The sequence below is a fragment of the Spea bombifrons genome, chromosome 1, assembly GCF_027358695.1.
Source record: "Spea bombifrons isolate aSpeBom1 chromosome 1, aSpeBom1.2.pri, whole genome shotgun sequence".
Lineage (NCBI taxonomy): Eukaryota > Metazoa > Chordata > Amphibia > Anura > Pelobatidae > Spea > Spea bombifrons.
Window position 1 is genome coordinate 104,148,498 of NC_071087.1, and position 14,047 is coordinate 104,162,544.

General features: G+C 33.7%; 1 protein-coding gene across 3 annotated transcripts in view; it reads left to right on the forward strand.

Annotated features, from left to right (window-relative positions):
• NTRK2 (neurotrophic receptor tyrosine kinase 2) overlaps positions 1-14,047 on the forward strand; it is a 101,728-nt gene that overhangs the window by 2,000 nt on the left and 85,681 nt on the right. For all 3 annotated transcript variants that reach the window (XM_053467011.1, XM_053467021.1, XM_053467030.1), the window contains exons 3-6: positions 7,151-7,225; positions 8,220-8,291; positions 9,391-9,459; positions 11,804-11,961. In XM_053467011.1, the coding sequence (XP_053322986.1) occupies positions 7,151-7,225; positions 8,220-8,291; positions 9,391-9,459; positions 11,804-11,961 (374 nt within the window). The remainder of the gene's footprint in view (positions 1-7,150; positions 7,226-8,219; positions 8,292-9,390; positions 9,460-11,803; positions 11,962-14,047) is intronic.

Below are 14,047 nucleotides of genomic sequence, written 5' to 3' on the forward strand. Positions count from 1 at the left end.
ATCGTGTATACAGGGTTAGTTGGCTTTATTGAGGCAGGTGTACTTGGCTTCAGGCAGGGAAAACCTGCTTAATTCGGGATACTTGGCTTTATTAGGGATATGGATATTTTGTCAGGAAGGGATATGGTTAATTATTAAGGCAGGGATATTTGGCTTCAAGCAGAGAAATTCAGCTTCATTCAAAGATATTTGCCTTTATTCGGGTAAGGATATGGGTATTATTCAGGAAGGGATAGGGTTAAATATTGAGGCACGGATTCTTGGTTTTATTCAGACGGTGATGTTTTACTTAATGGAGCCAGGAATCCGTGATCGAAATTAAGCACAGGTAGGCGGCATTTTAAGAGAAGGTTTAAATACCTGTATGTCGCGACATATCATGTGACATTCATGTAACTGTAGCCACTAAGTGCAGAAAAGGAAAATTAGAGAACAAATCCTTCTGCTTTACATTCCAGAGGACTTTGCTGGAATCCGTCCTCAAAAGAGATCTAGAGATAGGCGAATGAAGCGGTGCTAGACAGGGATCGGGGTGTGAAGGGCTGCCCTGTAATGGGAGAATGAGGCACCAGCACCGCGCACACTGCCGGCGAGAAGCCTAAAAGCACGGCTCTGATTAAATTTCACTTCCCACTCATATGGTTTTAAGAGCATTTAGATAATAAATCTTAATTACCCGATAGTGCAATCCCCTAGCCAGAGATCGCATGACAAATACTCTCATAGACACCGTGTATGAATAACTAGCCTCGCACTGTGTAATAGGTGACAGATCTGGTGTATTTCCGTGTATTTTAATGCTTTTTCATTATGGGTTAACCTTATAAGTGCCAGGCAAGAATGGACAACCTCTGATGCTGCAGTCAGGATCTTTCATCAGGCTTAGATTCATTGGAGTCGTAGTCATCAAGCAGCTGGAATGCCAGAGCTTTGCTATCTATCATCTATCTATCTATCTATCTATCTATCTATCTATCTATCTATCTATCTATCTATCCATCTATACACCATTAATCGTTTCATGTCAAGAGGGTAAACCTTCAGTTTACCTGAACAAATTAGATATCAGTTTAGGCTAATGTAGACTAATCAAACTCCCAAAAATATAACCAAGGGTCATTAAATCCTTAGTGGGAGGGGGTCCCCATAGATTAATTCAATATATTTCCCACTGATAGATCAATTACTGGTGCTTTACAGTATATCCTCCTGATCTGTAATGCTGTTAATAGTATTATCATGCTGAAGGCCAGTGCTCCAGGAAATCAATAGGATGCAGACAGAATATGGGCAAATCCAGGCAAGCAGTGCAGGTCTGGAGAGCTGATCACTGTGCTTTCTGTAATGCCCCAATATATATATATATATATATATATATATATATATATATATATATATATATATATATATATATATATATATATATATATATATATATATATATATATATATATATATATGGTATGACCAGTCCTATTGGTGTTTTGCTCCTCGACACTTGTAATTACAATTAATTATGGATTGATACATCAACTATGCAGTGAATCCTTAAAACTGTACATATCAGGGAATTCCTTGTTGGTTAAGAGTTCATCACCATGGTTTTTGTATACTTGTGTTTACAATTTGATATACCTTTTATACAGCATAAAATAATTTTACGTTTTGTAAGTGACCAGTAGGTTTGTATTTGTTATATTCTTGAAGTTAGATATTCAATATAGCTGAGTTTATGGTTCTTATTGCTATAATAGTTCCTGAAAAAAAAATGTCAGTTGAATCACACCTTTAGTTTGTGTTACAAACAGTGGAACAGGTCTAGAACTGCATGTCTGGAATTACTCTGGAAGCTCTAAACTATAAGGAATCACCTTATAAACCAATGCAATGTCCCTACTTATTGTTCAATATCTACTAGAATTGCAAAAAATACACATACTATCTGACAGGTGTTAAGTTTGCTGTAGTGTGTTGTAAAAAATCCATGAATTAATTAATTAATTGAGCCAAGAACATCATTAGGAACCATCAGTGCTTGCTGTTTCCCCTGATGAAGATAATGAATTCTTGTACTGTAGCCAGCTATATCCAAATATCACAGAACCTTAAAATACAAGAAATAAGGAACCTTAAAATGTTATTTGGTTTATCACTAAAAAACAGGACAATACATATGAAAAAAGAATTAACAATATTTAACAAGAATTAACAATATTTCTTTAAGTTTTTAAATTGTTCCAGCACTAGTTTGGACATAATATGGACTAAATGTGAACAGATACTGCTGATTTTGGATTACATAGGCCTTTTTCTAATATGGAGTGATATATATATATATATATAGCTTTATTAAATATATATATATCTTTTTAAATATAGCTAATATGGAATATTCCATCTAGCTGAAGGTGGTGGGTGATGTTATCCAGAATAGCGACAGTTGGTGTCTATGATTTGTATGGAAAAACTAATCCTTTATGGCAGAACCAGTTAGTTGTATTTGGTGACAGCCTTTGTAGTGGACCAACCTAACCTCTCTTAGATTAATCACACAACTCCAGGTTCCCCACCCTTTTAAAATTATTTTTATTATCACAGGTACACTATTAGAACGATCTATAATGTTATTTCAATTTACCAATGTTGCGAACACCATGTTGGATTTCTTTTTTATTCCTGGTGTGCTGGGCATTTTAAATAGTGTGTGTGTGTGTGAATATATATATATATATATATATATATATGCATGTGTGTGTATGTGTGACTATATATATATATATATATATATATATATATATATATATATATATGCATGTGTGTGTGTATGTGTGAATATATATATATATATATGCATGTGTGTGTGTATGTGTGAATATATATATATATATATGCATGTGTGTGTGTATGTGTGAATATATATATATATATATATATAAATATATATATATATATATATATATATATATATGCATGTGTGTGTGTATGTTTGAGTTTTTTTCTTATAGAAATACAGTGTATAAACTTTTAGAAAAAAAATCGTAATGTATTTCCATGTGCATTTCTCTTGAATATGATTTTTACATTTTCAAAAAATTTGTAAAAATGCAATATTCCCTTTAGTGGAAATGATTAGCGCAACCATATAGAGCCATATAAGTCATGTATTACTCCTTCTGGTCTGTTAATGTGCTGTTCACCCCAGACTCATTGAACTTTATTGCCTTTAGGAATTAATTATAGTAAAGCCTAATAGGTATATCATACCTAGAACTAGTATGCAATAATTCTTCTTACATATTAGTAATATAAAAAATGAGATGTAGATTTATGAAATAGCTCAGTATGATAAGCTGGAGGGAAGTTTATTTCAGAGAAGAAGCTCTAGAACAAGAGGCCATAGTCTACAACTAGAGGATCAAAGGTTTAGTTGTAATGTAAGGAAGTTTTACTGAGGGTGATGGATACATGGAACAGCCTCCCATAGAAGGGATAAAGACTAATACAGTAAGTGAATTTAAACACGCATGGGGTAGGCACATAGCTATCCTGAATCTAAGACAAGACCAAGGACTGATTAAGGACTGAGTTTTTAGATCAAGAATAACGGGCAGACTTGATGGTCCAAATGGTTCTTATCTGCCATCATATTCTATGTTTTTCTAGATTTGATCAAAATGTAACTTGATGAGTTAATGATGTACTCCTGGAGATCAATATCTATCTATCTATCTATCTATCTATCTATCTATCTATCTATCTATAAAAGTATATTTTAATTAGAGGTTTATCAATATAAAAGTATAGCTATATTAATTACAGTCAAAATTAGTGAATGTGACAATTTAAAAATCTTAAAAGAGGCTCACATTTTCATTGTGCTCAGCGCTGTACAATAAATGACAAAACCTATGTAATGTAAAATAAAAACTAAAACACTTAAATATATAAATATAGTAACTCTTTGACATGTTATGTATGTCTCACACCAAGGGCAAGACATGCAGGTAGATGCCTGGCAGTCGATGTCAAAGGAAGCTCAGCTATTGTTAGATGACCAGGTTTCTTAAATTATATCTGGGGACTATTTGATGTTTTTGATTTTTTTTGTTTCTTTATTCCAGCAAGTTCAGTAAGTATGTGTTTGGTGGGTTGAAAAAAAAATAGAAATAAAGAAACATAGAATTTGATGGCAGATAAGAATCATTCAGCCCATCTAGTCTACCCATTGTTACCTGCTTTAAAGACTCAAACAGTCTAGGCGAGTTTTCTTGCTATTAATGTATACAACTCAACTCAATGTATGGGTATCCACAATAAAGGAAGTGTAAGTAAAATAGCAACCTGTGGTTTAATAGGTTTGCCTCTAACAGAGTGCAAAGTTAATTCAAAATAACAGAAAAATAAATATTTTTTTAAATATGGTACACCAAGTTTAAAGAATACAAAAACATTACGCCATATTGGTGATGCTGTTAACCTTTAAAATATCCGTGTTTAGCAGATAGCTCATTAGTATGGGATTTTTGCAAGAAGACAAAGTTGCTTTCTGATTTTTAGAATATCTGTTCTAAAAATGTCTGTCCCTTTAAGCATCTCAGCTTGCATCCCATATTTAGAAGGGTATGGCTGTTCAACGCTGATTTTTACAAGTGACCTAAAATGTCCTTACCAAAATAGTATTACATAATTAGAATACCAATTCATACAACTTTTCACATAGCACAAATGTTATATAATTGGTGTCTACTGCATTAGATACCTTTTTTCCAATATAAATATATTATATTTTTGGTACTCACAACATACTTTCTAATTTTAATATTTCCATTTAATGGCAAGTTTTTTTTTTAATATTTCCATTTAATGGCAAGTTTTCAATGATTTAGCTTATAAACAGCTTATAAGACCATTGGATCCTGTGATGACCAGTTGATTGGTGACTGAAACTTGCTGCATAAATAGAACCAAGCCAACGACTCAATAGAATTTATGGGAGTTGAATATCAAGAACAGAGCTTTGTAACAAAGAGCAATGTCCTAAAGTAGGGTTCGTCAACCTTACTCCTCTACCATCAGCCCTCAGCTCCACAACCTAAAAAAACAAACAAATAATACAATCTTAACTAGAATTGTGTATAACACACATGTCTTATTCCGACCTAGAGTTGCAATAAAATTGACTTAGATGTCATATGGTTTTGTCCATGTGGGCAATATTTACCCATGCTGTTAGTGTCCTAAAACAGGGAATATTAAGTGGGATTTTACAGTAAATTACATGGCTTATAAATGTTTAATGCTTACTGGATATATCTGTATATATCTGAACAGTAATAAATATATTGACTACATTTTAACAGTGTAGTTAAGTATTTTAAACATCATTAAAAAAATAACCTTTCTTTTGCTTAACATTAAAATTGATATCCACTGAAAAGAACGTTATACCCTTGAGACTTTTTATTCACCAAAAACAACATTAGGATGACCCTAAATGTGTCTATCAAAGCCCCTTTTCCCCCCATTATATTTTTACACTAAAATAATAAATAATACAATAAATGCACATCCTGACCCTGCAATGTTCATTTATTATAATGACAAAAATCAACAGTGCATGTATTCTTTTTTCTGTGTAAGACACATAATATGAGTAGTTCGTTTTTGGTTTTCTTTTTGGAACAGGGCAATAACTCTAGTAGAATATATACTGCCATGGGATTTTCTGTAGCTGTCACACATGAAGATGTATCCATTAAAGTGTTAACATTGCATTTATACTATTTGAAAGTACTTGCTGGAAAATTGTAGGGTCTTTTTGATGGAGTTGTAGTTCACTAACAGCTTTGATAGTAGTAGAACCTTTGCTTACCTTATTAACCGCCTTCAATATGGCTGTAAGCACACATTATTTCTGCAAAAAGTTCTCATGGTATACCAAATCATTTTAAATATATCACCCAAATGTCTCTATTAAATAATAGAATTGGTGACATGGACCATATTTATAGCTGAGAAGAACTCAACTATGACTCTGGTATGTGGTTAGGTAAATAAAACCACACGTTATCATGTTCACAGAGAAAATTCACAAAGATTATCTTTAATAGGTTAATTGGCTTCACTAAATCATTTCTAATCATAGTTCTAATACATTTGGCTCCTTTCATTTTCATAAATTAAAGCACCAATCTAACCTTCTAATTAGCACATTATTAATTTAGCGAACTTCTGGGAATGGAACTGTCTACGTTATGTCTTTGTCTGTGGACTTCTGAGGATCTCCATTGGATCTTATTTGAGAAGAACTGAAATTCCTTCTGTTTGAGATCCACTCCCACGTGCCTGTCACATATTCCGATTACTTCATAGTTCAAAATGGCAGAAAATAGAATGTAACTGTTCTTAATGGCACATGTGGCAGATCTTTAGAATGCTGCGAATTCCCAAGAACAAAATGTAGCCAGCTGCTTCTGTACTCTACAACGTAATGCAATATAATGTAACAGTGACCTATGTCTTCCTCATGCTATGCTGTTACAGCGCTGTAACTAGTTTATGGAAAAAAGGTTCGAATAAGGATGCAGGATTTCATCTCTTATAAAACCATACAATAAACAATAAATAAAACCTACAATATCTGTCTAAAACTGTTTTCATAGCTCATTAACGGTTCGAAGGTCAGTGCCATATGTCCTTAATAAAAGAATACCCTAATGATAAGTGCCATCTATGGGACGAAGTAATTAAACCACTGGGCATCTCTGCCTCATATGAAATAAGTCAATAATTTCTATTTTTAATTATTTCTATTTTCTTTATTATCTTTCATGTTTATTTGATGTGTGGTCACTTTGTATAATAATAGCAGCTTTTGTATAGCCCTCTTTAACAGTTTTATTGATGTTCGCATATTTTGCTAATCAATCATCGGGGTTTTTTCAGGCACATTAAAATGTTTTCCTAGCATTTACTCATATTAGGCCTCAGACAGTATACATGGCCTCAGACGGTATACTAGTTATAACGCAGTCATATACAACTTTAGGGCATTATTATATAGGATAGGAATATGATGTGAGTGTATATTGTAATGCATTTATTTTTCCATAAAATTACATTTATAGGTATATTTCTTTTATCTTTTTAGTTACATTGCAAACCAACAAAACCTTGCGTCTATAAATTATGATGATATCAAGATTTACACTGAACTGAGAAACCTGTGAGTACTTTTCATTTTGTTATCTTGAATTAGTTTTCAGGATTAGTTTGTGTTAGTTATTATTATTATTATTATTATTATTATACCTGTGGTGCCGTATGTGTGGTCCTATTGGAGTTTTAAAAAAGTCTTAATAATTTGCAGTAGAAATACCCAATGGAACAAGTTACACAGGGATAAAAATGTGAAAAAACCCCATAAACTTTATTTAGACCTTATTAGGTAAACTTGCTTATAAAAATTCAGTAATTATTCTGTGTAGTTTTTTACATTATCAAGCAACTTGTGTGTTTCTACTGTGTGTTTTAAGGCTCCCAAGACCTGTCTGTGCCTTCAGATATTTTAAAGAAAGCTCTTCTGTATGTTACATTTGTACAATGCTACTTAAAATGTTGTTAATTATTAGCAGAATGACTAAATAATTCTGGTTTTCAGTTAAGATCGCCATATGTTTAATCACAGCAAGCCACATTTTGCTTTCCTTCTGTCCACGTGTTTTTAGAATAAATTTAGGTTAAGATATGGTATATATTTTCATAAGTCATATTTGTCCCATTAAATATTCTGGAGAGATGTTTTAACACATTAGTAATTTATGGTACCTGTTTAATGGACTTGCAGATTATGTAATTCAGCAAGGTATGACTTTTCCTGTGCCAGAAAAGGGCCTTGTGCCAGATTGGCTTAACCATATAAGTGCCAGTGACGTATAATAAGCCACATTAGTCACATTCTCTGCCATAGGGAAACACATTTTTTAAAAAGTTAATTCATTTTTTATATTTTTTATATTTGATATTGTATTTGTTTGTTAGCGCCTCAAAATATAATTTATTGACATTAATAACAGCCAAGTAAGGTAGTCAAATGACTACAGAGTTCTACAGAGTTATATATTAAATATTATTGTCAGGAGATTTTTTTGTCGATCAGACCTTTACAGTGGGATGTGGTGTTTGTGTAGACATTGCTAATCAGTGTGTTTCCTTTTTAGGACTGTGGTTGACTCTGGACTTAAAGTTGTGTCTCGTCTGGCATTCCGGAACAACCTCAAACTAACTTATGTGTGAGTAATGATTGTGGTCATTTGTTATAATTCTCATTCGTCTTCCTGGCTGTCTGTCTCATTGCACTTTTTAAATGGATGGCTTGTCCAATGCCGAAAATGTGAAAAACGCGGAGTAAGAGTTTCCAAATCATAAAGACAAAGTATTCTTTGATTTACACACATGGGCCAAACAATAATTGACACTATTAATAAAAATGGTGGCAGGTGTTGAATATCTTTCCCTGTTATGTTTCCTGGTAAGGTTCCCAAAATTGACAGACAATTAGCCTGTTGTGAGACCTTTTGTCTCGGAACCACGGAAGACATTTTGTATTTACAGAATTGATCACGCCTTTTATCCTGTCCATGCAATCCTCCACATACAGTAAATCTCAAAGACAACTTTGAAGGTGTTGGGGAGCACTGGTGGACTATGGACAACCTCAATAAGGAGAGTTTTAATTTAATGTTTCTTTCTGCCTGAGGACTGTCGAACAGCATTAGAAAAAAAAACATTCTGTTCTCCTCCCTGCAATAGTGTAATATCATGCAGTACATCTGTTTTCTCCACAAGAATCGGATGCTGTTGGCAGGGCATACTTTACAAAGGCAGACAATTTGTGGACAGTTCAGACCAGAAGAGTCATGGCTACTAAAATGAACCACAGTTCCCATAATCCTAATCCATATTTTGCCCAGGCATAAATAGACAGGGAATCATAGTATTTATCAAGCGTGTTGGTTGTGTTGCTCTAGAAAATATTTTACATTGTTCATATTACCAAGGCTGAAGTATGCTTATCAACACTTACAAAGCTCACGCATGTTGGGACCTTTATTATAGTAGCACAAGAGTATATGTATGGTATGTTATTTCATAGCCGTGTTACGTGATGAGATGTTACTTCCAAGTTCTATGTTTTTCCCTCTTGAATACAGCAGTTTAATTCATTTATCATAATGAAATATTTTGGCCATTAATAGACTCAACGCTGAGATCATTTCTATTACACAAATTAAGCACAATTCAGTATATTGTTGTTTTACTGCTCTGCTTTTTGTTGCCAAATTCGCGATTACTCCATAACCACAACATAGATTTTTTTTTTTTTTGCAGAAACCTTTCCCGAAACACGCTGCCAACTCTAACCAGGAAGAATTTCCGCCATCTTCCGCTGTCTGAACTGTAAGCTATGGTCATAATTTTTTATTTGCTATTTTTTAAACAAAGTCAATTCTTTATTGTATATAAAGGTCATTAATATGGTACTGTGAGCTGCATGTACCTATTCTAGAGAAAAATAGGACAGGAAGCCTGTAGACAATCAACCATTTTGGGAAGGCTTTCTTATAGGAGCTTCTGACCGCAATATGCTAACAGTAAGCCTAGACGGCCAATGCCACCAGCATAAACATGTGTAAAGCAACTCTAGATATATTTGTGTAGTTCCGGAATAGCAAAAACACTTGTTCTACAGGCTCTCTATGGGAGTGTATTGAGTCTCTGGTAGGAGCAGCTGCATGCTGGCGTTCTAATATCTTAGCCAACATCTCCACTGTTTGATATTCTTGAGCAATAATGTATTGCTTTAACCCAGCACAATGAGTATTGGAGGTCCCACAGCAAAATAAACAGTACGATACGCCAATTTCCATGCTGTGTTTTATTCCCTGAACTCACTGAACTGAAAACATTGTTTCATGAAAAATTAGAACATATAGTTCCTGAATTTAGATTCCTTAAGGACAATATCAGTGGTGGAAAAGGCTAATATCATTTAACACTACGTTAAAGGGGTTAATACACAAATGGAGTTTTAATGTAGATAGAAACATAAAAAAGCATACATTAAATCACTGCTGGAAAAGACCATTAATCTTCACGAAACAATCAATAAAATGTATGAATACAGATACACTGTATCAGCTGTTCTTAAAGTGAGACGGCACACCTCCCTCCACAAACCCTTTTACATGTAATTGCTATGAAGCATTATGGTTTAAAGGGCCCATGTCAGTGTTGTTTGTTTTAGTAATTCATCATCACCACTCACATGTCTAGATAACTTTACATAAAGGAATGTTAATATAATTCACAAGGGAATGAGAAACCATATTTTTTTAAGGGGGCATTGTAAACCCATTTATCTAACACTGCACAGGATAACAATTAGCTAATCTCTAAAGCCGAGAGCTGTGGGAAAGGTGAAAAGAGATCGCCCGAGCATCAAGCATCGAAGGCATTTTGCTTGGACCCTTAACTCAGGCCTTGTACTGTAACGGATCAATTATATAATTTCATGTCCCCAAGATTGTAAGATTTGAATTGGGCTATTGCTGACCCATGCGTTATGCATAGTTTTACCATTAAAAAATGTTCAAGAATTATACTCTGCAGAATTAACCCTTTTGCTGTCTGCTCACTAAACTTTTAGAAACTTTTTCTTTACTTAGCAACTGAAGGATTTGATATTATCTAGCATGTTTCTAATGTCTTTGTTCAGTCTGTCATAGCCAGTTGTCGTGAAATGAACTTTTGTTATCCCCCCCTTGAATGTATTAGCTTGGTAAACGTTTTACTGACAAATTGCAAAGAAAGATCCCCATTGGTAGGCCATTTGATAAAACAGTTTTGTGAACTGTTCCAAAATGCAGATTCAAGTTGGTTATATTATTTATTTCTAAAATAAAAATAAGATGCCTCTTCATAATTACATTTATGATCACGGCGAGGGACGAACACTTACCACGTACTTTTGTTTGTCTTTCAATTTAATTATGCTCTGGTTTAGCGAGGCTTTATGTGTTTTTAGATATATAAATATATATATATATATATATATATATATTCAACAATGTATTACTCTTTTCAGAGGGTATGGCAAAATTCGAATTGGCGGACTGAGACATACCGATATAATTAGGTTTAGTATGGAATTTTCACTTAGGTCAAAATGAATATCAGTGTTAAATATAATACAAAGAAATGTCAAAACGTATGAAACCTGATGAATTAAAGCAAAGAGCTAATACATTGGCGTTAAATAGAAAATGAAAAAAACATAACATTGCCATTAAGGCTTGATTTTGATTAAATACTTAGGTGACAGTTGATTTACGACTGGGGTGACTACATCAGCCATTTTTTCCCCAGATCGCACATACATTTCACGTGTTGTTAACAATACCTGTAAAATAATGCCCTGCAAGATGTAGAACATATAAACTCATAGATGGAATCACTTGCTGTACATCCGGAATTCCATAGAGCAGCAATTTAAATGTGTTGGTCAGCATGATGTGAAATGAATGTGTGTGTGTCCTATTTAAAAATTGCCTGCTTGTAAATATTTACAATAACTTTAGAATCTATGAACATTTTTATTAGATTAAATGTATCTTTACTAGAATATTTAAATTATTTAAAAAAATCAAAATCTGGTATATTTGATACTATTGTATAAAAAAATATATTCTATTGCTATTTTATTTTTCTTCAAAAATTAAGCACATCTTTCAACTTTTTCTAGAATCGTAAATGGCAATCCATTCAAGTGTTCGTGTGACTTAATGTGGATTAAGGTATTTCAGGAGGCTAAATCCCTTGGGTTGGAGAACCAAAATATATACTGCCTCACAGAAAATGGGAAGAAAATTGACCTTTCCAGCATGCAGATCCCCAACTGTGGTAAGAAGTTTTGATTAGACATTTCCAGTGTAGAATGATAGTTAAAGTATTATTCATCCTAAATCTGCTTGTTTGTAGATAACTCAATTTCCTTTTTGTTCTCTTGTTGGACTCACATCAGAAACATACAGCGTTCCCCATCAAATTAGATATCTGTTTTGTTCCAATTATATACTATATATACTATAGGCTCTTGGCCGGAGCTTCACGTTTCAATATTCATACATTCATCTTGGTTTCTCTTCGTAATGTTTTACCCTTTAATACTACGTTGAGCAATTTTTTGGTGTCCTATCTTATCAGAATCAAGTGCGTTGATATGTGACTCTTATATTTGAATAAACTATAATAAGAATTTTGTATTACTATATATATCACAAGGGTGGGTACATTTCAACTTGCAAATGCAACCAATTATCACTTTACACAACAGTGGTATAAAGTCTGATGTTGGTAACGTTACAAGGGTATCTTGGTGGAGATGGGTCTAAGGACAACAACTGTAAACACACAAATGTAAACACACAAATGGATCCAATCAAAAGCCCCGAGTTGGTAGGGGTAGCAGCCACCAGCTTCTCTGCTATGCATGCATGAATAACCAAAATACAGCTCACTGTACTGAGTTTTGAGAAACTTTGAGGTTAATTATATCATCTTTAATTATGGGGAAACAGCTTATTGATCCAAGGAGAACTCTGACTGCCATTTTGGGGTCAAGAAGGAATTTTTTCCCTGGTTAGTGCACAATTAGAAAGAGCGAAACTGGGGTTTTTTTGCCTTCTTTTGGATCAACAGCAAAAAATTAACAGATATAGGAAAGGCTGAACTTGATGGACGCATGTCTTTTTTCAGCCTATATTACTATGTAAATATGTAAGAATCTACATTGTAGTCTGCTTACGAAACGCCTTAACAGAAAGCATCAGATGTGTTACATTTGCCTAAATTCCTAGAAAACCACTAATATGCTGCAAACTAAACATTATGAAGGCAGAAAAAGTGTTTTGAATGTTGAATGGAAACTCTTGTATACTCGTATTACTGTCTATAATCTAATATCATTTCTTGACAATGACATATTATAGGAGTGGGCAGGAAAACACTACTAGTCAATGATAATTGTATCTAATTAAATATACATTAATAATGCATTAGGGCATACTTATGAAATAACACAACTGAAAGAGGATGGCCATCACTGTTAAGATGTCAGGTAGTATGATTTCATGGTTACATCAGCTCCTGAGAATACGTCCTGTGGCCATGAAGTCACTAAGTGCTGAATAATCTCTTACCAGGCCTCAGTTCAACAAGAACACTCTGACATCAAATAATGCTTCTCCTATTATTTTACCTTTCTGCGGAATATTGCAATGGAATTGTTGAAAGCTCCCTACATCGAGTGATTTATTTAACTTTAACAGATCATTGAAAATGCGTTTATTACAAGTAAAGTATCGTTAACGTTTGAAAATGTTCAAGCACAAACATTAGGAACGTGTAGTTCCCTTTTAGAAAAGAGACCAAGAAAGAGCCATTGAACCCATATAGTCTGCCCATGTTTTTATGCTATAAAAACCTAGGTCTTGTCTTATATACAGGACAGCCATATGCCTATCCTATGCATTTTTTTAATTTCTTCACTGTTTGACCTCTATCACTCCTGCAGGAAGGCCATTTATACCATGGCCTTCTGTCTTATCATTTCTCCCTCCCCTAGTTTAGTCCCTCTAAAGTATTTATAACACATTCCTTTCTTTCATACAAAGACATATAGAATTTTGATGGCTGATAAGATCCATTAGGCTATCTAGCCTGTCTGGGTTTTTTTAATATCTTAAGCAGTGCTTGATCTCAGATTCAGGATAGTCATATGCCTTCCCCACCACGTTGAAATGCCCTTACTACGAAATGCAGAGTGCAAAAGGAAGACAATATAAATACAGGACAACATTATAGTTGTAAATTCATTTTCCATGATATTATCAGTTAGAAGACATATTTCATTTCTCTTTTGTGAGAGCTGTAAAACATTATTAAATCTGAATTCAACAGAGACATCTGCTCTTGCTTGCTGACCTCC